The 26,234-nt window shown below is 40.5% G+C and overlaps 1 protein-coding gene and 1 long non-coding RNA gene across 5 annotated transcripts in view; one reads left to right on the top strand and one right to left on the bottom strand.

The window, feature by feature from the left end:
* Positions 1–247, bottom strand: part of LOC129639127 (uncharacterized) — a 155,481-nt gene extending 155,234 nt beyond the window's left edge. The window contains exon 1 of the long non-coding RNA XR_008708205.1: positions 181–247. This is a non-coding gene — a long non-coding RNA (uncharacterized LOC129639127). The remainder of the gene's footprint in view (positions 1–180) is intronic.
* Positions 248–378: 131 nt separating this feature from the next.
* Positions 379–11,459, top strand: NUDT11 (nudix hydrolase 11). 4 transcript variants are annotated; one of them, XR_008708269.1, is made up of 3 exons: positions 379–629; positions 8,330–8,408; positions 9,851–11,459. XR_008708269.1 is itself a non-coding variant. In XM_055564248.1 (3 exons), coding segments are annotated over exons 2-3 (495 nt in total). In that variant the 5' UTR covers positions 5,168–5,281; positions 5,540–5,601; the 3' UTR covers positions 9,852–11,459. The 4 variants fall into 4 exon arrangements, 2 of the variants coding, with proteins under 2 accessions (XP_055420223.1, XP_055420224.1); XM_055564248.1 differs by lacking the exons at positions 379–629; positions 8,330–8,408 and adding exons at positions 5,168–5,281; positions 5,540–6,095; XR_008708268.1 differs by lacking the exon at positions 379–629 and adding an exon at positions 5,441–6,095.
* Positions 11,460–26,234: the final 14,775 nt, after the last annotated feature.

Raw genomic sequence — 26,234 nt, 5'->3', positions numbered from 1 at the left:
TAGCATTTGACTCTAGAGACAGCACTAGCAAGGGTTTGGGTGCTGAATTTAGGTCGGTAGAGAGGACAGTAATCGGTGAAAAAGGGGGACACTGCAGTCAGGGAACCAGAGGGAGTGACCAAAGAGGCAGGAGGAATTAAGGAGTGCTCGCGGCCTCTTTGAGAGAGCGGTAACACTCACCTGGACTTGATCTCCATTGACCTTTGTGCTCACACCCTTGATTGTTCACACGTGTGCTGTTACTCACACACTCACAAACTTAGAAGTCTTGTTTTTATCCCCATGGTTCACTGATTAATCAAAGAGAAAGACTGGGGAGGCATTGTTTTGTTCTAATCACTTGGTGTTTGAGAAGTTTCTACTGAATGACCTACTATAGCCCCTCTGCGCTTGAGGGAAAAAGAGAGAATGCAAGGAACATGATGAAGCCTCCCCACATGAAAAGCCACGTATGGAGTTGCCTGTGTTCATTCATCTCTCATTTTATATTTGGAATAAACAATTAGTAGGTGTAATGAGAACCATCCTTCATGATCCAAATAGCCTTTGTCATACTCTTTCATTCAATTAATATATTTGAATCCCTGCTGGATGCCAAGTTCAGGTCACTGTGCTGACTCGGGGAACAGGTATGTATCTGGCTGGCCCCCAGCCTTTACATTTTTTTCAAACATGCAGACAGATCATCACAGTGCTCCCTAAATAAAACTATGACAGAATTCAAGTCAAGGGAGCCTGGCAAAAAGGAGGAGGGTAATTTAGTCACAGTATAAGAGATGAGTGAGTAATGGTCAGGAAAGCCTTTGCGGGAGGGAGAAATTAATGAGGTAGGTACTTTCATTATCCGCATTGTAAGGATGAGAACTATCAAGGTCCAAGATATTCACTGATTTAAGACTATACAGCTAGTGAGAGAGCAAGATTTAAATGCTAGGGCATTTGGTTAACAAAACACCAATTTTCCCCACTCATTGACTGCTACTAAAATCACATTCCCTGACTCAGCTTCCCTTTAATACATCCAGAAATCCTCGCAGATATGGGTGGTAACTCTCCTGAAAGCTAGAATCAGCTGTGAATACCCTAAAGCTCTGAGGAGGTCTGAAATTGTCTCCATCTGAGCTGACATCTGTTCTGGAGAACTCCTCCCTCTTAGAATTGCATTCCACTTTAATTTAATCACAAAAGAGACAACTCTAGGTTCCATCCCCATCTCACCAAGAAAGGTGCCCAACTGTGCAGGATCATGTTTCTAATCTTGCTCTCACTTTCCAATCTGTCTGCTCCTTCCTAACTCAGAAAAAGTGCACAAATATGTATCCCTGACCTGTTGCTCTCAGGGCAGGTCTTCTCAGTTTTAGAACGTTACATAGAAGCTATGGTCTCCTGGGTGCCTGGATCACCCAGGTAGAAAAAAAATGAGAGAAGAGAAAGTCTGTACCATAAGGAACGACATGTACTGTGTGTGCATCTCAGCAATCCCAGCACACGTGCAATCTGTCATAGTGAAGGGAAGATTACCTTTGGAGTCAGAGTCAAGGTCTGACTCAGTTCAATGTCAATCTCTTCAAAAGAGGTGAAATTCTACTAGGAAATATACGTTCTCTCTTTAGTTTTGGTTGGAATTTGATGGATGGCAGTTAATGGTTGTGTCAGCTAGCTCTTGATGCACCTCACAATTTACACGACTGATTCTTGTGCTCACAATTCTGCAGCTCAATGAGTTCAGCTGGGCTCAGCTGAGCAGTCCCGCTGTTCTCAGAAGGCTTACTTAATGCATTCGTGGTCAGTGCTCTGTTAGCTAACTGGCTCTGCTGGGGGCTGGATGGTATAGGATGGTCTCACCCACGCTTCTGGTAAATGATTCTCTGGCAGCTAGGGTGAAAGCGATGCATGGACCATGGATCTCGCATCATTCACCTAGCCCAGGATTCTTCACATTGCTATCATCTTGTTTCAAGAACAGCAAGAGAGGGCAAACCCCAGTGCGCAAGCACTTTTCACCTCTCTGCTTGCTTCACACATGCTGTTGTCCCATCAGACAAAGCCAGCTCCATCGCCAAGGCTACGACAATGTGGGAGGCATGCACATGTCACCGCTGTCGCTGTGACAGTCTACTACTGCAGTGGCTCAAGAAACAAGCCTGCTCATCCGTGCAGTAGCTGAACTACAGATAAACCACGCACTGGAGTGCTAGTCTTTCAAAAAAGATTTCTACTCTTGTTTAGAAAAAGTCAAAACTGTCTTGCCTATTGTTTTAACAGGTGGAAAATACAATTATTTTATGAAAATCAGGGGAAAAACTAATTTGTAAATATCCTTGGCATTGTACTAAACCTGCAACTTGTGGGTCTTTGCCAGTAGGAATTCACTCTCTACCTCCTTCCATATTATAATGTCGCCTGTCCTCTACCTTCCAAGAACTATGCCCCACCCCCAGCACAGACATGTTACATGGGTGTAATCTGATGTGGGAATGGTGGAATAGACTATAAAACGCCACCTCTGTTAAGACAAGGAGATAGTTCCTGGAAATTGTGAAGCAGACCAGTGACGTAGCTGCAGCCTGTTTGGTCCACAGCTCCCTGCAGACAGGAGAAGGAAATGGCAACCCATTCCAGTATTCTTGCCTAGAGAATCCTATGAACAGAGGAGTTGGCAGGACACGACTGAGGGACTGACACTTTCAAGTCCTAAGCAGATAGTGAAGGACAGGGAAGCCTGGCGTACTGCAGTCTATGAGGTCCCAGAGAGTCATGACACGACTAAGTGACTAAAACAAGAAAGTACTAAGCAAGAAATGAATAATAATAATCCCTGCAGACACCAGCCCAATCTCCCAACTTTGCTAAAGTGCCTCTTGATTTACTCAAATATCTTTTAAAGCTGAGTATGAGTTTTATCATTTTCTACTACAATGTCCTAACCATATTTTTAGGATTCCTTGGTGCTTCATTTACTTTGTAGTGGTTGATACTACTACTGTGATGTCATCATTTACCCATTCTATTTTCTACAGGATTATTGCTGGCATACATGAAAGCTCTTGGGATTTTAAGTTTAATATTTATTAATTTCTCCCACTTAAAGAAGTTTATTTTTACATCGTTTCTCAGGTGTTTCCCAAGAATATATTCCTACTGTCTGCAAAAAAGAGAATTTTGTCTTCTCTTCCAAAATGGCAGGCATTTTTCTCTTTATGATCTCATTACATGGGAAAGAAAATTTTAAATGATATGTAATAACATGGGTGATAATTGATATATTTGCCTAGATTCTGATTATGATGAATTTTGTTTTTGATTTTTTAATTGTGAGTATAAACACACTGAGGAATACATCTTGCTGAAATTTACATTTTTTCCTAGTGTAGTTTTTTTTTTGGAGGGGGGGGTGGAAGTCCTACCATGCAGCAGAGGAAACTTTCCTGAGCAGGGATCCAACTCATGCCTCCTGCTTTGAAGTGCAGAGCCCTAACCTCTGGATCTCCAGGGAAGTCCTCCTAGTTTGTTTTTGGTCATGGTACTTTGCATTCCACCAACTGTTCTTTGATCATCCATATATCATTGAAATATGGTCATTAGCGGTAGTATGGCTGTTGGTTCAGGTGATACTCTGTATATCTCTTATCTTTTTCTTCCTACAGTTTTGTTCTATCATGCCCACATACTTTTGTCATATTATGCTCAAGATATTGAGGGTAGTCTTGCCACCAGGAACAGAATCATTTTTATGGGCTATTTGGGTATACACGGAGTGGAACAGACCCTGGGCAGCTGAACAAACTTGTTATTTAAAAACCGGACTGTATGTTTCATAACCATTTTCCACATACCTTTCCGATTCCATTTCCCCTTGAGGAATGGATTATTTCCTTGGAAAAGTCAGTTGTCATGATCCGGCTTGCCTGATGCCAGCAGACTGTCTGCAGGCAAAAGAGACAAAGATGCCTAAGTTGCAATAAGGCAAAATGTGGGGGACATCAGAGGTCTTCTCCATAAGGTTACTGTGAGAGCAGGGAGGCAATAAGAAGAGATAAAATGGAGGGGGAAGGCTTTAGGTTGTTATATCTGGGGTTGTGGGGAGGCCACTTCTTGGCCAAGGGTATAGGATGGCTAGACCCACTCCAGTATTCTTGCCTAGAGAATCCCGTGGACAGAGGAGCCTGGTGGGCTGCTCTCCATGGGGTCACACAGAGTCGGACAGGACTGAAGCGACTTAGCATGCATGCATGCATTGGAGAAGGAAATGGCAACCCATTCCAGTATTCTTGCCTGGAGAATCCCAGGGACAAAGGAGCCTGGTTGGCTGCCATCTATGGGGTTGCACAGAGTCGGACACGACTGAAACGACTTAGCAGCAGCAGCAGCAGACAGAGGTGAGAGGTCACCAAGTGGCCTTGCTGGAATCCCAGGCCAGGAGGCTTCTGAAACTCAAAATGTAAAATATGAAGGGACTGCCAGAGGCATGTTTCTCAAAACCTCAACCAGTGCTTCCCAATGAGAAAGAGAGAGACGTGTGGAGTGTGTGAAGGGGAGAGATTCCTGGGATTGAATAAAACACTGCTTTGGGTGGCTCTCCAGCTGTTGGGTGAATATGACCTAAAGTGCAAAGGTCTGAACCAAGTAGGTGAGGAGTTTACTGACGAGGAAACCAGGGACCAGAGGTTAAGTAAGATGTCAACAGGGGTAGGTTCAAGAAAGCTGTTCAGTCATGGACTGTGCCAAGATGCCTGGCCAAGTGAAGAACCTGTTGAAAAAACAAAACTGCACGAAATGACTCAGCAACGATTCGGTACTCTTTCGCCCAATACCTAGGATCATCTTGACAAAACCGAGGCCTTCCTATAAGTAAGCCGGTACTCTTCATTGTGGGAGATGACTAGGACCTTATGCACTTGACCATCTGTCTTGTGGTCCTGTGTGTAAAAAGATTGCGCGTGTGTTTTCTGCGACCTGATGGAGAGGTTGAAGAGGTCCGGCCGCGCCACAGCCACGTCTGGGTCAAAGGCACACGTGGAAACAAGCTGGCCCAAGTCACACCGCGGTGCATTTCACCCTGGGGGACAGAGAGTCCCAGGCGGAGAAGTGCCAGGCGCCTGCGCTGTGCGCCAGAGGCGCCTGGCGCTGCGGGAGCCGCGAGACCCCCGCCCTCCGACGGGAACGCGCACGTGCCTGGGGACGCGGACGCGCGCGCGAATGCGCATCACCTCGCTCAGCCTCGGTCCGGGCGGCTGAGGAGGGAAGGAGGGACGGACGGAGACGCGCACCGGAGACGCGAGTGGGCTCTTCGCAGAGTGGCGGGCTCGGGGCGGAGGCGGGGACGGGGGTGGGGGCGGCGCCTCCTCCACTCTGGCGTCTGTGCTCGGGACCCCCGGCCGCGCGGGGGACGGACCGACTGACGTACCTCGCGCGCCCCCGCCCCCGTCCCCGTCCCCGTCCCCGCCCCCGCCTTATCTTCCCTGAGCTCCTGGGGCTCCTGAGCTGAGGCCCCTCTCTCTCACTCTCTGCCCCTCCCCGCGGCTCTTTCTCTCCCCAGCACCTTGGAGCCCCTCGACCCGGCTGCGGCGGGGACCTGAGCGGCGGCGGACGGCCTCGAAGATGAAGTGCAAGCCGAACCAGACGCGGACCTACGACCCGGAGGGGTTCAAGAAGCGGGCGGCGTGCCTGTGCTTCCGGAGCGAGCGCGAGGACGAGGTGCTGTTAGTGAGTAGCAGTCGGTACCCGGACCGCTGGATCGTGCCGGGCGGGGGCATGGAGCCCGAGGAGGAGCCCGGCGGTGCGGCCGTCCGCGAGGTGTTTGAAGAAGCGGGAGTCAAGGGGAAGTTAGGCCGGCTCCTGGGCATTTTCGAGCAGAACCAAGATCGCAAGCACAGAACGTACGTGTATGTACTGACTGTCACTGAGATTCTGGAGGATTGGGAAGATTCGGTTAGCATTGGGAGGAAGCGAGAGTGGTTCAAAGTCGAAGATGCGATCAAGGTTCTCCAGTGCCACAAGCCCGTGCATGCCGAATATCTGCAAAAACTAAAGCTGGGCGGTTCCCCAACCAATGGAAACTCCGTGGCCTCGTCCCTGCCGGAGGGCGATCCCTAGTATGTACCGCTCGTGCACAAACTTCTGCTTTCCGCCTACCTGACAATAAGTAGTGCCCGGAGCACCTCTCTTGCCGTGTGCGGTCTCACCGGGAGGGAGGCTTCTTTTGTTTCCTTGGCAGACCTCTGAATCACGCTTGCAAACTGTCTCAGTTGCCAGGCACTGTTTTCAGGCACTTTGCACGTTTTTCAGATGCTTTCAGAATCGCTTCTTGGTAACACTTGATAACATTTCAGAAAGCCAAAGCCACATGGGTTTTTTAAGTTGCCTTAACTGGTCACCCAGAGTTTGGGATGTGTGTGTATGTGCACGCACTCGCTTGTGTGCATGTGTACTTTTGGTACCAGTCTTGTCGTTTGTATTGTATTGAGGGCCTTTAAAATCTGATCACCTTGGTTGTGTGGCATTTTCATTAATTTTTTTTAAGTTGTTTTCTCATTCACAGCTTTAGTCCTGTCAGCAAGCCCTTCTGTGATGGGATTGGTTTGACGGTCCAGTTTTGAATTTCAAAAAAGTATTTAAGAAATTTTACATCATTTGCTCTTTCTGCACTGAGCAATAATTGCATGTTCAGATATGTGATCTAATTTGCCCTTTTCAGAAATTGCTTTATTCATATGTTGTTAATTCGAGTTTCAGAATATTTTCATAACTGATATTTTTTTACTTCTTACTTGAAATAACCATTAACTTTTTAGCCCAAATGTAGCTTAGCAAAATACCATTTTATAGAGTAAACACCCTCTCGAGAAGGTTGTTATGTACTGTCCTGATAATGTACATATTATGAAAACTGTATTCCAAGTGTGATTTAGCATGCTCAACTTCCAACTTCCATTGCTCTTTTCTCAGTGCCCTAGAACAACTATGGTTCTCAGTATAAACTATTCTTTGAAAGAAAGTTTGTGTATTTGAATTTGTGATAGTCAAGTTAAACTTGTCTGAATATCAGTAGTCAAAGAAGTGGAATATTATATGGTAATTTCATCCCAATTGAGGGAGTTAGCTTTCTTAGCTACTCAGCTACTACTGACTTCTCAAACTGTTAAGATGTCTGAACAATCTCTTGTGAAGATTTTGGATTAGGTTTTGTGTCACATGACAATCTTTTTTGGGTGTCTAAGTAAAAGCTCTTACTTACATTTGCTTCAGGACTTGTTTGAAATTAGGGATCCTATCTAAAATGTATAGGTCTGTCTTCTGGAACTACCTTTATTCCTCTAGCCATGTCGGCAGTTAGGTAGATGGAAAATCTACTTTCTAAATTGGGCTTCAGGTTGAAAAAGTTATTCCATACTTAATACTTAAGCATTTTTAAAACATCCTTCTAGTAAATAGTAAGATAGAAAGTAATAGTTATTTCAAACATTTTGTTAGTCCTGAAAGTAGCCTGTTTTAAAACACAATTACTGCTAAAGATTTAATGGAAGTTATCCTTTGTTAAATTAATTCATATTTTGCTGTTGTGCAACATACATGCAGAACAGTTGACAAATCTTTACAGCTTAATGAATCTTTACATAGTGAGCAATACATGTAACTAGAGTTCAGATCCAGAAATTATTAATAACATTACCTGTAACTCAAAAGTCGATTGCATTCCTCTTCCTAATCAGTACTCTGCCCTTCTATCTTTTAAGACCATAGAGTAGTTCTGCTTTTAAACTTTATATTGAATTTTAGAACATATACTCTTTTGTGCTGCTCCCTTGTGTGCTGTATGTGTTTTGTTCCTCAAAATACTCAAATATTTTTCTCTATTTGGTTGCATTTTAATTCTATAAATTAGTAACATGCTTATATGATTGCTTCTAAAAAGTGGGTTCTGTTTCACTTTCTAAAGAAATTTGGTACTACTATTTTGAAAACAAATCTTATTACACTTTCAAGTACAGATAAAGTGCAAGTTTCAGTTCACAAAACATTTTCTGTACTAATGCCATTGAAGTAAACTAAAAAATGAGTGAGTTTTAAAAACAAATGACAGTTTATTATCTGAATTATTTCATTTGATTAGTTATTGTGTATTTTTCAATTTTCCTCTGCAAAAGTGATCGATATCAAATATATATTTGAGCACATATGTTTAATTCCAAACAACTTGACCTTTACTATTCATATAATCTCAAATAGCCCCAAAGATATTTTCCCCCAATAACCTAGTTATTCAAGAGGGTTCTTAAATTCTACCTTAACATTAACACAGCAGATATACTGGGTTCTTATTTTACAGATATTTTTGCAGATAAAAACCCCTTCCATCTGAAATGCTGTCACAAATACTTTGGAGCCTTAACTTGTTATTCTTAGAGGTAATAATGCATCATCTTATTTGGTTCTTAAATTAAGTGTCTGACAAAGGCAAAAATATACAGTATTCATATTAACCCTTTGTTAAGAATTTAGCATATAAATACATTGTGGGTTTGTTTGCTTTTGCCAGAAACATTTAGAATATGTCATGCTATATTTTAGGATTGACTGTTAGGTTCATTTAAGTAGCTTTGGAACTTAGCCTAGTTGAAATAGTTTAAAGCTCCAAGGAGACTTCTCTTTTTCTCTTGAAGACCAAGCCTTTCAAGCTAAACAGATGAGCAGAGATCATGTAAAAAATTTCTACCACCTCAGCGCTCCAAAGATTGATGTACAGTTGATTTTTTTTCCTTCTAAGAGTGTTAAAGTCACTTATATGTTGTTTGTTTGGTTTTTCAGCCTTCCCCTTGGTAAAAAGGGAAAAAGAGTACTCTCCATAGATAATTGAGGTTTGCAGCAATGAATCAAATTTTTTCTGCATGTTTTATAAACAGCGTATATTTTCAGCTGCTCAAATATTTTATTCTTTTAATTTATAGAGAGACAACATTAGAGATTAATATAAATACATAGAAACACTGAAAATAATTGGTGCTATGTCTATAATGTATAAAAAATTTTAAATAAATTATGTCTGAATATGTACACACACAAATATATTTGGGGGGCAAATCTTTTACTTCCAGGTGTCCCATATAGGGAAGCCATCAGGCATTACCAGGGTTTCACCAGTGTTTTCCTGGTAGTTGTCTTCTGATAAACTGTTATACTATTTTTAACAGATATTAAATATTTTATGGGCAAATAGCATTATGAGAATCAGAAAGGTCACTATGGTAACTGAAGTAAAACTGGATATTTTTATGAGCAGTTTTCAACTGCTTCTTTTTGATAATTCTGTAACTTCAGCCAAGTTATCTGATGCTCAGGGTTTTTAATATAAAATTGAAGATAATAAAAATGGTTACTTCGTAAACTTTTCCTATGAGAAGCCTTTCCTGACCACCTGGGTCAAGATACCCTCTCCTGTGTGTGTCATGGTTTTTACAATTTATTGTACTTACCTATTTGTATGGTTGTGTGGCCACTACACAACAAATTTCACAAACTTTTTGATGGCTAGGAACCAATAATTCCCAGAAGCCTAGAGTCCAGAACATGAAATTTATGGGGTTTTTTATGTCTTAGATGACCACTCCCCCTTTTGCGAAACTTCTGGTATCACTTCTTTCCAGACTTTTTTGTTTTGTAACATATATTGACTTATAACTTCCTCAGCTGCTCATCCAGACTCACATTGCAGCTGCATTACATAATTCCGGGAAGGCTTTCCAAATGTGAAGTGAATGATGCAGATAATAAAGCCTTTGTAAATTTATCAATTGGAAGAATTGTTAAATTAATATAAGCCTTCTAATTTTATGTTGGTTTGTTTCTCCAGATGAACAGCAAAGATGTCCGGATTGTTTGAAAGAATCAATGATGTGAACCATTAATAAATGGAATTGTCAAGTATAGGTGAGCACTTCCATGCTTCCAAGGAGACAGCTCATCTGGTTTTCTTCCTGCATCTTGAGACATGCCTTCCCTGTCTGTTTTGCTGACTTCTCTTGCCCTGGTGATTTTACTGTTGTACATGAACAGACTCTTATTCAGCACCTGTAGCCTTTTGTTGTGCTTTTTTTTTTTGATATGTCTGCCTTCTTTATTAGACTATGATATCCTTGAAAGCAAGAACCACATCTACGTATTCTTTGCATATTCTGCACCTGAGACACTACTTGAAATATGGTTGACATCACTGAAGGTTCTTTGATTCAATTAATATTTTATAATCACTACATATAATTATAATGGCAAAACATTCCCCTTCCAATCTGGTGCTATATTCTCTCCAGGCACCATGTGTGTGGCTTTTCTGAATAAGACATTTTGGAAACTTTTCAAGGCAGTTGTAGGATATTCAAGGACAAGAATTACTACTCCTATTGCTATGTCATACCATGCAGTGGATAGCACAGTTTTTACATCACGTAGGGCAAAATTTTATAGAATCAGTCCTTTGTGTAACAACTTCAGTGTTTTTGTACTGTTGTTAATTTGCTTAAAATTTTATTCAAGAATACCACTTGCTGTAAAACTAATTATAAAAATAAATACAATGAACATAATAAGATGTGCTTTTAATAAAAATTTTACAATATACAAATAATAAAGTTAATGTTTTTGCACTGCTCTAACCACTTCTTCCATGTAATCTTAACATTTCTTTGAAGAAAAGATTGCTTTTATAATTTTACAGATTCAGTATACTGTATTATTTGATGTCAGAGGCAACAAAAACTGCTACAGGCAGTTTCCAAAGTTAATCATGCCACTTAGTTTGCCTAGGTTTCTTTATTATCTCTCACTGATTAAGTTGGCCATAGTTTTCATCCCCTTTTCCAATACACTCAGCTAGATCCTCATCCCACCTGGATTCTGTATGTGAGAATGCAGAGGATTGAAAGAGAGCTACATTGTTGTCACCTGGAAAAGTCAAGGGGGGGCACTTCTAGGAGGGTGCTGAAAATTAAAAGATTTAGAGATGACTTGGGTCAGCTACCTCCAAGAGAGCAACTTTAAGAAAATGACAGAGATGTTTAGAGGAAATTTTATGGAGTTCTGCCATGGGGTTTGTGATGTCAACACTCTTCCTCATCTCCCTACAGAGGCCCTAGAGTGGCCTTAATAAGGTAGTTTTCTTTCTTTTGCATTGTAAAGCAGTAAAATCGAAAAAAAGCTTGGACTCCATTTGAGTGTTACACCCTTCCACATGGTACCAGTGAAATGTATTGATTATTTCCCCAATTTTTATAGAATTTGAAATAAAAACATTTCCCTGGTGTATTGGATTTTTTTAGGTATGATATGGTACTGTGGTTATGTTTTTTAAATCCTTATCTTTTAGGGAAATATACTGTAAATTTAACAGATGAAAAAATATGCTACTGATATTTGCTTAGATGGGGTGAGTGAGCATATAGACGAAATAGGCAATAAATTGAAAATTATTAAAGTTGGGTGATGGATATTTGGGAGTTCGTTATACTATTCTCTATACTTTTGTATATGTTTGAGATTTTTCATAATAAAAATTGAAAAAAATTCTTCAGAGTATACTTGTAGGCCTCCCTCTGTCCCTAAGACTTGAGAAGGTTGGTTGGAACATCAGTCGACAGCCCATACAGCCAGAACCTCTCCTCCTCTCAAAAAAACCTAGGTTTTGTTCCTGAGCTAACATGTTGGCAGACTTTCTCTTCCCTTAATGTCAGTTCTTCCCTCGGAGGTCTCCCAGCTCTACACGTAAAAAGACTTTTAGTTGCATCAGTATGTCAAATATGACCAGAAAGCTTTGAACACTACTGGTGGACATAGCTTAGGTTCCACTCCCCATTCTATAATTTTAAAAGCTGAAATTTTTTTCCTCATTACAGTTAATTCATCTTAATTTCATAAAAGTTGGAAAATTCCCCCCCAAATAAATGAATCAAAAGTCACACATGATCCCCCTACCAAGAATAACTATGTTTGAAAAAAAAATATGTGTGTATGTGTATTCTAGCCATTTTTCTTTTCAAATATAAACATATGTAACCCAGACACAGATGGCACAGATGAGCCCCTTCCCCCAGAATAGTTTCTAAAATCCATGACCACTTTATTGTTAAACACAACACAGGCACCTTGCTGTTCCTCAGAGTGTTTTAGGGTACTTCTCATGGTTGTCATGGGCTTCCCTGGTGGCTCAGATGGTAAAGAATGCTCCTGCAAAGCAGGAGACCTGGGTTCGATCCCTGGGTTGGGAAGATCCCCTGGAGGAGGGCATGGCAACCCAGTCTAGTATTCTTGCCTGGAGAATCCCCTCGGACAGAGGAACCTGGCAGGCTGTAGTCCATGAAGTTACAAAGAGTCAGATACAACAGAACGACTAAGTATAGCACACTGCACAGGGCTGTCATGGAATTTTTGCTACTTCTTTTCTGTACAAGTGCAAAGGCATGGCACAAAACTTGGGTGTCAAATCCAGACCAAGTTCTCTATCAAATGTTGATGAAGGGAACAATGCAGGCTTGTTTTATTTATCTATTTAGCCACGAAAGAGCTGCAGCGTAGGCTAGCAAGCCCTGTGTGGAGATCTTTATACAAGAATAAGATAGTAAAGGTTGTGATTTTTTTTTTCTAATTCATTTAGTTTTTTACTTTACAATATTGTATTGGTTTTGCCATACATTGACATGAATCTGCCATGGGTGTACATGTGTTCCCCATCCTGAACCCCCCTCCCACTTCCCTCCCCATACCATCCCTCTGGGTCATCCCAGTGCACCAGCCCCAAGCACCCTGTATCATGCATCGAACCTGGACTGGCAATTCATTTCTCATATGATAATTCACATGTTTTAATGCCATTCTCCCATATCATCCTGCCCTCACCCTAGCCCACAGAGTCCAAAAGACTGTTCTGTACATCTGTGTCTCTTTTGCCATCTCGCATACAGGGTTGTCATTACCATCTTTCTAAATTCCACATATATGCGTTAGTGTACTGTATTGGTGTTTTTTTTTTTTTCTGGCTTACTTCACTCTGTATAATAGGCTCCAGTTTCATCCACCACATTAGAACTGAATCGAATGTATTCTTTTTAATGGCTGAGTAATATTCCATTGTGTATATGTACCACAGCTTTCTAATCCATTCATCTGATGATGGACATCTAGGTGGCTTCCATGTCCTGGCTATTATAAACAGTGCTGTGATGAATATTGGGGTACACGTGTCTCTTTTCAACTCTGGTTTCCTCAGTGTGTATGCCCAACAATGGGATTGCTGGGTCATATGTCAGTTCTATTTCCAGTTTTTAAAGGAATCTCCACACTGTTCTCCATAGTGGCTATACTAGTTTGCATTCCACCAACAGTGTAAGAGGGGTCCCTTTTCTCCACACCCTCTCCAGCATTTATTGCTTGTAGACTTTTGGATAGCAGCCATTCTGACTGGCATGAGATGGTACCTCATTGTGGATTTGATTTGCATTTCTCTGACAATGAGTGATGTTGAGCATCTTTTCATATGTTTGTTAGCCATCTGTATATTTTCTTTGGAGAAATGTCTGTTTAGTTCTTTGGCCCATTTTTTTATTGGGTCGTTTATTTTTCTGGAACTGAGCTGTAGGATCTGCTTGTATAATTTTAAGATTAATTCTTTGTCAGTTGCTTCATTTGCTATTATTTTCTCCCATTCTGAAGGCTGTCTTTTCACCTTGCTTATAGTTTCCTTCATTGTGCAAAAGCTTTTAATTTTAATTAGGTCCCATTTGTTTATTTTTGCTTTTATTTCCAATATTCTGGGAGGTGGGTCATAGAGGATCCAGCCGTGGTTTATGTTGGAGAGTGTTTTGCCTGTTTTCCTCTAGGAGTTGTATAGTTTCTGGTCTTACGTTTAGATCTTTAATCCATTTTTAGTTTATTTTTGTGTATGGTGTTAGAAAGTGATCTAGTTTCATTCTTTTATGAGTGGCTGACCAGTTTTCCCAGCACCACTTGTTAAAGAGATTGTTTTTTCTCCATCGTATATTCTTGCCTCCTTTGTCAAAGATAAGGTGTCCATAGGTGCGTGGATTCATCTCTGGGCTTTCTATTTTGTTCCATTGATCTATATTACTGTCTTTGTGCCAGTACCATACTGTCTTGATGACTGTGGCTTTGTAGTAGAGATTGAAGTCAGGCAGGTTGATTTCTCCAGTTCCATTCTTCTTTCTCAAGATTGCTTTGGCTATTTGAGGTTTTTTGTATTTCCATACAAATTGTGAAATTATTTCTTCTAGCTCTGTGAAAAATACCGTTGGTAGCTTGATAGGGATTGCACTGAATCTACTGATTGCTTTGGGTAGTATACTCATTTTCACTAAATTGATTCTTCCAATCCATGAACACGGTATATTTCTCCATCTATTAGTGTCCTCTTTGATTTTATTCACCAGTGTTTTATAGTTTTCTATATATCAGTCTTTTGTTTCTTTAGGTAGATGTATTCCTAAGTATTTTATTCTTTTCATTGCAATGGTGAATGGAATTGTTTCCTTAATTTCTCTTTCTGTTTTCTCATTGTTAGTGTATAGGAATGCAAGGGATTTCTGTGTGTTGATTTTATATCCTGCACCTTTATATCCTGCACCTTTACTAGCTCTAGTAATTTTCTGGTGGAGTCTTTAGGGTTTTCTATTAGAGGATCATGTCATCTGCAAACAGTGAGAGTTTTACTTCTTCTTTTCCAATCTAGATTCCTTTTATTTCTTTTTCTGCTCTGATTGCTGTGGCCAAAATTTACAACATTATGTTGAATAGTAGTAATGAGTGTGGGCACCCTTGTCTTGTTCCTGACTTTAGGGGAAATGCTTTCAATTTTTCACCATTGAGGATAATGTTTGCTCAGGGTTTGTCATATATAGCTTTTATTATGTTGAGGTATGTTCCTTCTGTTCCTGCTTTCTGGAGGGTTTTTATCATAAATGGATGTTGAATTTTGTCAAAGGCTTTCTCTGCATCTATTGAGATAATCATATCGTTTTTATTTTTCAATTTGTTAATGTGGTGTATCCCATTGATTGATTTGTGGATATTGAAGAATCCTTGCATCCCTGGGATAAAGCCCACTTGGTCATGATGTATGATCTTTTTAATATGTTGTTGGATTCTGATTGCTTGAATTTTGTTAAGGATTTTTGCATCTATGTTTATCAGCGATATTGGCCTGTAGTTTTCTTTTTTTTTTGTGGCATCTTTGTCAGGTTTTGGTATTAGGGTGATGGTGGCCTCATAGAATGAGTTTGGAAGTTTACCTTCCTCTGCAATTTTCTGGAAGAGTTTGAGTAAGCTAGCTGTTAGCTCTTCTCTAAATTGTGTAGAATTCAGCTGTGAAATCGTCTGGTCCTGGGCTTTTGCTTGTTGGAAGATTTCTGATTAACAGTTTTAATTTCCGTGCTTGTGATGGGTCTGTTAAGATTTTCTATTTCTTGCTGGTTCAGTTTTGGAAAGTTGTACTTTTCTAGGAATTTGTCCATGTCTTCCAAGTTGTCCATTTTATTTGCATATAGTTGCTGATAATAGTCTCTTATGATCCTTTGTATTTCTGTGTTGTCTGTTGTGATATCTCCATTTTAATTTCTAATTTTGTTGATTTGATTTTGCTCCCTTTGTGTCTTGATGAGTCTGACTAATGGTATGTCAATTTTATTTATCTTCTGGAAGAATCAGATATTGGGTTTGTTGATTTTTGCTATGGTTTCTTTTGCATTTATTTCTGCCTTACTTTTTAAGATTTATTTCCTTCCACTAAACCTGGGGTTCTTCATTTCTTTCTTTCCTAGTTGCTTTAGGTGTAGAGTTAGGTTATTTATTTGACTTTTTTCTTGTTTCTTGAGGTAAGCCTGTATTGCTATGAACCTTCCCCTTAGCACTGCTTTTACAGTGTCCCATAGGTTTGGGGTTGTTGTGTTTTCATTTTCATTCATTTCTATGCATATTTTAATTTATTTTTTTCATTTCTTCTGTGATTTGTTTGTTATTCAGCAGTGTGTTGTTCAGCCTCCATATGTTGGAAGTTTTAGTAATTTTTCTCCTGTAATTGAGATCTAACTGCATTGTGGTCAGAAAAGATGCTTGGAATATTTCAATTTCTTTGAATTTACCAAGGCTAGACTTGTGGCCCAGGATGTGATCTATCCTGGAGAAGGTTCCGTGTGCACTTGAGAAAAAGGTGAAATTCATTGTTTTGGGGTGAAATGTCCTATAGATATCAATTAGGTCTAACTGGTCTATTGTATCATTTAAAGTTTGTGTTTCCTTGTTAATTTTCTGTTTAGTTAATCTATCCATAGATGTGAGTGGGGTATTAAAGTCTCCCACTATTATTGTGTTATTGTTAATACCCCTTTCATACTTGTTAGCATTTGTCTTACATATTGCGGTGCTCCTATGTTGGGTACATATATATTTATAATTGTAATATCTTCTTCTTGGATTGATCCTTTGATCATTATGTATTGTCCATCTTTGTCTCTTTTCATGGCCTTTGTTTTAAAGTCTATTTTATCTGATATGAGTATTGCTACTCCTGCTTTCTTTTGGTCTTTATTTGCATGGAATATCTTTTTCCAGCCCTTTGCCTTCAGTCTGTATGTGTCCCTTGTTTTGAGGTGGGTCCCTTGTAGACAACATATGTAGGGGTCTTGTTTTTGTATTCAGGCAGTCTTTGTCTTTTGGTTGGGGCATTCAACCCATTTACATTTAAGGTAATTATTGATGAGTATGATCCCGTTGCCATTTACTTTATTGTTTTAGGTTCGAGTTTATACACCCTTTCTGTTTTTCCTGTCTAGAGAAGATCCTTTAGCATTTGTTGGAGAGCTGGTTTGGTGGTGCTGTATTCTCTCAGCTGTTATCCTTATGGGAATCCCCTTGTGTGTTATTTGTTGTTTTTCCCTTGCTGCTTTCAATATTTGTTCTTTGTGTTCCATCTTTGTTAATTTGATTACTATGCGTCTTGGGGTGTTTCGACTTGGGTTTATCCCATTTGGGACTCTCTGGATTTCTTGGACTTGGGTGATTATTTCCTTCCTTCCCCATTTTAGGGAAGTTTTCGACTATTATCTCCTCAAGTATTTTCTCATGGTCTTTCTTTTTGTCTTCTTCTTCTGGGACTCCTATGATTCGAATGTTGGGGCATTTAACATTGTTTCAGAGGTCTCTGAGGTTGTCCTTAGTTCTTTTAATTCTTTTTTCTTTTTTCCTCTCTGTTTCATTTATTTCTACCATTCTATCTTCTACCTCACTTATCCTATCTTCTGGCTCCATTATTCTACTGTTTGTTCCCTCCAGAGTGTTTTTTATCTCATTTATTGCATTATTCATTATATATTGACTGTTTTTTATTTCTTCTAGATCCTTGTTAAACCTTTCTTGCATCTTCTTAATCGTTGTCTCCACGCTATTTATCTGTAACTCCAATTTGTTTTCAAGGTTTTGGGTCATTTTCACTATCATTATTTGGAATTCTTTATCAGGTAGATTCCCTATCTCTTCCTCTTTTGTTTGGTTTGGTGGGCATTTATCCTGTTCCTTTGCCTGCTAGGTATTTCTCTGCCTTTTCATCTTGTTCATATTGCTGTGTTTGGTGGCTCAGACAGTAAAGCATCTGCCTGCAGTGTGGGAGACCTGGGTTCGATCCCTGGGTGAGGAAGATCCCCTGGAGAAGGAAATGGCAACCCACTCTAGTACTCTTGCCTAGAAAATTCCATGGACAGAGGAGCCTTGTTGGCTACAGTCCATGGGGTCTCAAAGAGTCGGACACAACTGAGCAACTTCACTTCACTTCACTTCTGTATTCTGGCAGTTTGTGGTTCCTCTTTATTGTGGAGGTTCCTCACTGTGGGTGGGGTTGGGCGGGTGGCTTGTCAAGGTTTCCTCTTTAGGGAATCTCGTGTCAGTGTTCTGGTCGGTGGAGCTGGATTTCTTCTCTCTGGAGTGAAATGAAATGTCCAGTAATGAGTTTTGAGATGTCAGTGGGTTTGGTGTGACTTTGGGCAGCTTGTATATTGAAGCTCAGGGCTATGTTCCTGTGTTGCTGGAGAATTTGCATGGTATATCTTGCTCTGGAACTTGTTGGCCCTTGGGTGGTGCTTGGTTTCAGTGTAGGTATGGAGGCATTTGATGAGCTCCTATCGATTAATGATCCCTGGATTCAGGAGTTCTAAGGTGTTCTCAGGATTTGGACTTAAGCCTCCTGTCTCTGGTTTTCAGTCTTATTCTTACAGTAGCCTCAAGACGTCTTCATCTGTACAGCACTGATGATAAAACATCTAGGTTAATGATGAAAAGTTTCTCCACAGTGAGGGACACCCATAGAGGTACACAGAGTTACATGGAGAAGAGAAGAGGGAGGAGGGAGATAGAGGTGACCAGGACAAGAAGAGGGGGAATCAAAAGGGGAGAGAGCAAGCTAGCCATTAATCATTTCCCTGTGTGCTCTCCACAGTCAGGATCCCTCAGAGATGTTCACAGAGTTACACAGAGAAGAGAAGAGGGATGAAGGAGACAGAGGTGGCCAGGAGGACAAAATGGGGAATCACAAGGAGAGAGACAGATCCAGCCAGTAATCCGTTCCCTAAATGTTCTCCACAGCGTAGAACACACACAGAGATTCACAGAGTTGGGTAGAGAAGCAAAGGGGGATGGGGGAGATAGAGGTGACCTGGTGGAGAGAAAGGAGAATTAAAAGGGGCAGAGAGCAATCAGGCCAGTGATCTCGCTCACAAGTAAAAATGGGTACTGAAGATTGGGTTCTTAAAGGTACAAAGTTGATAACAAATACCAAAAAGCAAAGATTAAAAATCTAGAGTAGAGGTTAGATTCTCAAATATACAATATAAAAAAAAACAAAGTCACAAAAATTATTATATATATATATATATATATATATATATATATATATAAAGTTTGCTTTAAAAATAGGGTCTTTTTTTTGCAAAGTAATAGTAGGTTATAAAAATGAAAATTAAAGGAGTAATAGGGGACTTAAAATATCTTTTAATTTAATTTAAAAAATGATAATAGTAAAAATATATCTAGGGCTTTCTCTGGAGCTGTTGCAGACAGTGTGGGATCAGTTCATTTTCAGACAGTTCCTTGGTCGAGCTTGTACTTCTCAAGGTCTATAGCCCCCTTCCTATGTAGTCAGTGCTAACTACAGGGTTTTAATCTATTGCACCTGTCACTTCCAAAGTGGTTCCCTCTGTTTATTTTAGCTTCTTATGTTTGCTGGTCTCTTCAGTGTCTAATTTCCACCCCAAAACAAGCAGGGTGGTGATGGTCACTTTTTTTTAGGCTCACTTGTTCTTTCGTGCTGTGGGGAGGGAGGAACACTGCAAACAAATATCACTGGCATGTGCTCACAGTGATTCAGCCACACTGCGTTTGCCCCTGCTCACAGCATGTGTGCTTTCCCAGTCTACACTGTTCATGCTCTAGGTTGCTCTGCCGGGAACTGTCTGATGCGGGCCCTGGTTTGCATGCACTTCCCAGGTCTAAGCCACTCAGGTTCAGGTTCTCGGGTACTCCACAAAGGCACAGACTTGGTTGGGCCTGTGTTTTGTGCCCATCCCAGGTCCAAGCAGCTCAGATGACCAGGTGCTTGGCGAGCACAGTTGCCCCCAGTTGAAGGCTGTGACTTATTGCCTCCCCTGACCCAGCCGCTCAGTTTTCTGGGTGTACAATGGGCGCGCCTTCTCAGGTGTGCCTGTGTCTCTTCTGGGGATCTGATCTCTGACCTTGACCCTCCTGGCGGATGTCAACCATCCAGAATCCCAAGAAGTCTTGGTTAGCAATGAAGTCTGCTTGCAGTTTGGTATAGGATGCCTCTATGGGGCCGTGATTGCCCCCTTCCAGCTCTGGCTGCCCTCGCCTGCTTGTCTCTAGCAGGGGACGTGCCTGCGGCAGCTGGCTAGCTCTACTCAGTCCTTTGTTCTGTGAGCAGGCCTGGTGGTGTCTTAGGTTAGGGCTTTTCACGGGATAGCTATCCCACAGTCTGGGTTGCTATTCGAGCTAGTTCCCTCAGATTGCCCTCGGGGCCTTCAGGCCCGGTCCTTACCCTAAGCAATGCAGCCCCTGCTTGCTAGTGGGGGATGTGAGCGTCTGGGCTGCTGCTCCGCTGGGAGTTGCTGTTAGGCACATAATCTGTGGGTTTTAATTATTTATTTATTTTTCCTTCTGGTTATTTTCCCCTCTGAGATTCCAAGGCTCACCACAGACCCGCTGGAGAAAGTGTGTTCTGGTATTTGGAAACTTCTGTCTTTTTTAAGACTCCCTTCCCGGGACGGATCTCCATCCCTACCTCTTTTGTCTCTCTTTTTATCTTTTATATTTTGTCCTACCTCCTTTCGAAGACAATGCCTTTCTGGGTGCCTGATGTCCTCTGCCAGCGTTCAGAAGTTGTTTTGTGGAATTTGCTTGGCATTCAAATGTTCTTTTGATGAATTTGTTGGGGAGAAAGTGGTCTCCCTGTCCTATTCCTCCACCATCTTAGGACCGCCCCTTGCAGGCTTGTTTTAGTTGGTTTGGCTTTTCATCTCCTAATTCCCATACAGACTTTCTAGTCACCAAGCACTGAGGCTGGCAGGGGAGGGAGACAATCAATTCAGAGGGGTTCACCTTTGTTAAATCACACAATTGCAATATATTAGCTAAAAGTAGGCCGGCCTGCTACTACCTTGTTTTTTCAGAAACTTACCTGTTTTTTCTGGATCCTTTTTAAGCTGCCATGTGTGACTCTCATGTCCTCTTCTGAGCATAGTGATTTTTCAACTGGTAAGCAAGGACATCACCACTCTGGACTCAGGAAATGGAACCCTGTTATTCATTCCCCTTCTATCTTTTTACCCCAGAATGTGCCCTTATCAATTTTATACAGTGCCCAAGAGACAAGGCCATTTATTGAAGAGTACCAGATTATGTGAGGCAAAGAACACAATTTACAACTACTGTACAGTTCAGATCTTTGCTAGGTTTCATTGCTAGAAAAGTTCCCTAATGCTGGCTGACTCCAAATTGGCCTAGGAAAGTCCCTCCATCCCCCACTCTCCATCACTACCAAAAACCTGAGTTTGCAGTTTCAAATCATGGATAAAATGATTCCCACTATGGATAGGAGAAGGCAATGGCACTCCATTCCAGTACTCTTGCCTGGAAAAATCTCATGGGCCTGTTAGGCTGCAGTCCATGGGGTCGCTAAGAGTCGGACACAACTGAGCAACTTCACTTTCACCTTTCACTTTCATGCATTGGATAAGGCAGTGGCAACCCACTCCAGTGTTCTTGCCTGGAGAATCCCAGGGACGGGGAAGCCTGGTGGGCTGCCGTCTATGGGGTCGCACAGGGTTGGACACGACTGAAGCGACTTAGCAGCAGCAGCAGCAGCACCATGGATAAGGTAAAGCTGCTCCCATGACTCAATCTCTAAAAAGTACTTAAGAGTGCCTCAAATTTATATTCATAGAATCAAAGATATGAATCTTAATGGATGGATCAAAGGACTAAAATGTGAATGGTCTCCTTTTACTCCAAAGTTCATGATTTATGTTAAGATGAAGAAGAACATGACTGACAGTATCTTGCAGTGAATTCGGTGTTCCACCTTTTCCCAGGATAGTGAACATAAGGAATCAAGAAGCCCATCCGTGGTCTAAGAAGACTTAACACCTCACTCCTGTGTAATCCTACACAGCAGTGTGAAAAAGCAGTCCAGAACCTCTCGAACCTTAAACCTCTCTGGGGCCACTGCTGAAGGTATAGAGGACTTGAAACAGAGTTCGTATCAATTCTCTTTTTGCCCTTTGTCTAACCACTCAAAATTAGACCTCATTTCTTGGTATTACAAACACATAAATTGACTGCAAAATCATTCTTAGTAGGCGTTACCAGTGATAGCATCATGCTCCCTAGTGGACATTTTAGGGATTAGCCCAGTCTATCTAAACAGATGCATCCTGTTTAAAGCAAGGAAAAACCCTTCCCAGGAGTATTTTGCTGCCCTAGAGCACCCTGCTGTCCAAGTCTATTAACAATTATCTTTTTCTTAATTAAATCGCTTAATTAATTTCTAAATTAAACCTTAATATATTAGATATGAATAAAGACCTTCTATCATCTCAGTCAATAATATTTCGAGTCTTTAAGCTGTGTTCTTTCATCTAGCTTTAACCTGGTAGGTAAATAGGAAAGTATTTGCATTTATCTAGTACATCTATCCTTTCAATTGGAGCTCTCAGTGTTGGGAAGACAAATGAGAAACCAAGAAATCTCAACAAAATGTAGTGGGTTGTTTTTTCGTGTGTGTGATAGTGGGGATTCAGTGGGCTCTGCCAGCATGTAGTAAACTAACCTAGTTTAGCAGGGATGAGAGATTCTCAGAGAAAGTGTCATGTAACTTAGCACCTGAAGGGTGAACAGGGCCTAGCCAGGAGAAGTACTGGGAGGGTATTCTTCCAGAAAGAGAAGAGCTAGTGTGGGGTTCTAGATGATTTTAGGAACAAGAACTTGTTCATTATGTCTGGAACATAGTTTGAGCATGTAGAGAAGAAGAAAGGATCTCCAAGTGAATGTCATGGGGTAAGAAAAAGCCAGATTATAGAGGGTCTGATATGACTTGTTCAGGAATTTGAGGAAAGGAGACATGACATCAACTTGTCTAAAGAGTAGAAAATTATTTGTAAAGGGAGAGAAGATTGTGATAGTAGTTCAGGTGAGAAATGATGGTGATCTGAACTAGGGTACTGACCATATTGATAGATGTGGACACATTTTAGAAATTTATAGGATTTAATGGGGCATGAGTTGATTAATTGGATGTAGGGGATTAGAGAGGTAGATATCATGGATATATTTAAAGATATCTGTCTAAAACAACTGAGATGATGGTACCACTCCCTTGGTGGAATCTAATAGAGGGAAAGCATTAGTTATGGAAAACTGAGCAATGAGAGTAGTTTTACAACTGTTTCTGGTAGCCAAGAGACATTAACTTAGACATATCCAAAAGTCCAGAGATACGTAGACATGCAGCTTAGGAAAGAAGAGTGAGGTGGAGGTGTAGATCCTGGAATCATCAGTAGATGGACAATAAGTGAAGAGGTAGTAAAGGTCATATAGGAGAGAGTATACAAAGAGGACAATGAAAATCTCCCTGAAGAATATCAACATTTAAGGGTGGGTGCAGGACTTCCAAAAGAGTTGTATGAGGATCTTGGTTGGACCCACTCCCTACTGAAATAACATTTAATTGGTGACAAATATGTATGTACACACACACACATATTTAAAGTCCCTAAAAACTGTCATAAGGGCATACAGCAAATGGATAAACATTTGTTCAAAAAAATCTACTAAATCTCTGTAAAAATAGAATTTGGCATTTGAGCTATAACCTGTTCCAATCTCCCTCAGCTCTATGTGAAAAGCTCTCCTCCAAGTATGAGTGTGCCCAAGAAGACCGTGGCTCATTATCCTCGCAGTTCCTAGTCTAGGGCTATATTTTCACCTCTGGGGGAAGGCACCAATGTCTTTTATTCCATCACAGCCCTATGTTGCCAAATCACTACTCTAGGCAAGCCGGGGCTAAAGAACAGATCTTCTTGGCCCAAGTTCATTTCTAGGGTGAAGTTTCTACATGGAGATAGGAAAGGTGAAATAACCAGGTGCTACCGTCTCCCTTGAATGCCCAGTGGAGTGTTATTATAGAAGTATCCTACTATATCCACCAGTTCAGGTCAAAACTACAATGAGATACCAGTCAGAATGGCCATCATGAAAAAGGCTACAAACAATAAATGCTGGGGAGGGTGTGGAGAAAAGGGAACCCTCTTGCACTGTTGATGGGAATGTAAATTGATACAGCCACTATGGAAGACGGTATGGAGATTTCTTAAAAAACTAGGAATAAAACCACTGTATGGCCCAGCAATCCCACTCCTAGGCATATACCCTGAGGAAACCAAAATTGAAAAAGACTCATATATAGTTGTCTGAAGTTTCTGCTTGGGTACAGAAGCAAGCTGTAAGCAGCATAGCAGCTGTGCCTGAAGGGATTGAATTTATTTGGAAAAGAACCTGGAAACATTTATATCTAAGGGCATTTTTGGAAAAACAATGAGGATCTTAATGGTGAACAATTAAGAAGGGCCTGGTAGCTCCAGGATGCCATTAAGAACAGAGGAACAACACTATAAAACATTAGACTAATATACATATAATGACCACTCCAAACAACAACAAAATGTACAAGGATCCTTCTCCAAAAAAGACTGTATGCTGGGCCATAAACATGCCCCAAAAGATTTAAGATTGAAATCATACTAATTATGTTCTCTAACCAAAATGGAATTAAATTAGAAATCAACAATAGAAATATGGGAAACTCACAAATATGTGGAAATTAAACAATACATTCCTAGATAACCAATGGGTTAAAGAAGAAATCATGATAGAAATTAGAAAATACTTTGAGATGGATACAATCAAAATACCAAAGCTTGAAATGCAACTAAAGCAGTACTTAAAATGGTAATTCATAAGTATAAATTCCTATGAAAAGATGAGCAAAGTAAACACAAAACAAGCAAAAAGAAAGTAATACAAAAGGATAGAATGAAATTAGGTAAACAATAGAAAAACAACAGTGAAATTAGATAAACAGTAGTGAAAATCAACAACACTAAATGTTGGCTCTTTGAAATGATTAGTGATCTGTATTGTATCCAGAATATTAAAGAATATGTGTAAGTCAATAATACAACAAATACTGCAATTAAAAGGTGGACAGAGGATTTGAATAGACTTCTCCAAAGATATACACAAAGGGACAATAAGTGTGTGCAACGTTATTAGCTATTAAGGAAATGGATGAACAACAGGTCAGACATAACACATCACATATTGTACAGCTTCATTTATATAATGCCTATTATGGTTGAACATACAGAATCAAAACACAGATTAATAGTTACCTATGGCTGAAGGAAAGGGGAATGGGAATTGACCTCTAATGGGTACAAGGTTTCTCTTTGAAACAATGAAGATATTTTAAAATTAGATTATAACAATGGTTGCCCAAATTTATAAATGCACTAACAACCTTTGACTTATACAATAAATAGGTGAAGATTATGGTATGTAATTTACATTGTAATAAAACTGTTAACAAAAATTTCTGGGTTGGGCAGAGAGAGAAGTGCATACAAAGGGATCATCAAAAAAAGGAGTAGTTATCAAAATAAAAGGGAAATGGAGAGAAAGTAGACACAGAATTGAGTGAATTTAAGTCTAAACATGATTAACAAGAACTGCTTCAATAAAGTGGCAGGATGGAAACACAGATGATAGTGGGCTAGGGAATGAGTGGGAGATAAGGAATTAGATTCAGCGAGTCTAAATGATTCATTCAAGCAGCTTAATTATGAAAGAGAGGAGAGGAATGGAAGGGATAGTAGCTCAAAGGTGATGCCACATCGAAGAAAAGTTTTAGTGTTTTCAAGGTGGCAGAGACTTGAGCACCTTTACTTGTTTATGAAGAGAAGCCAGTGTTATCAAGTCAAGCTTGCTCTGCTCACTGGACGACAGGCCAAAAAATTCGAGAAACAAGGTGTTGAGGCAAGGAGTATGACTTTTTCATAAAGCCAAGAAGATGACAGACTAATGTCTCAAAATAACCATCTTATTAGGGTCTGGATACCGGTTTGTTTTATAGAACAGAGATGGGAGAGGTGAGGAAACAAAGTAAAAAGGCCATTAATCTTGTAAATATCTCCTAGGATGGCAAGCTTCAGGGAGGGGATGTGTTAATTTCTTCTTTCCTGCCATCCACAGGTGGACAGGGTCCTGAACAGAAGCTAGTTTAGCAGTCAGGCAGAGGGGCAACATTCTCTGAGGTAGGCCATTATATATGATTACAATAACAAAAGCAATGAAAAGCAAGTCAAAGAAATGGTTCGAACATGAAGTCAGAATTGGCTTTTCCTTGAAACACCAGTAGAGAGGGAAAACCTGAAAACATAGTAAGATGTGGTAACCAATTGAACAAGAGGGTAGAAGGACTTGTGTGTGAAGCACAGTGAATGAATTTATCTTAGATGGTGGGGGCGGGGAGGAGGAAAGTTTGGATTACATATAAGTAAGGTTGTACATTTGTGCTGCAAAACTGAGGTACATTACACTTGAGAGATTCATTTCCCTTGGGG

Source organism: Bubalus kerabau, chromosome X (genome assembly GCF_029407905.1).
Source record: "Bubalus kerabau isolate K-KA32 ecotype Philippines breed swamp buffalo chromosome X, PCC_UOA_SB_1v2, whole genome shotgun sequence".
NCBI lineage: Eukaryota > Metazoa > Chordata > Mammalia > Artiodactyla > Bovidae > Bubalus > Bubalus kerabau.
The sequence above is the reverse complement of the archived record's forward strand: the minus strand, read 5'-3'. Positions and strand labels throughout refer to the sequence as shown.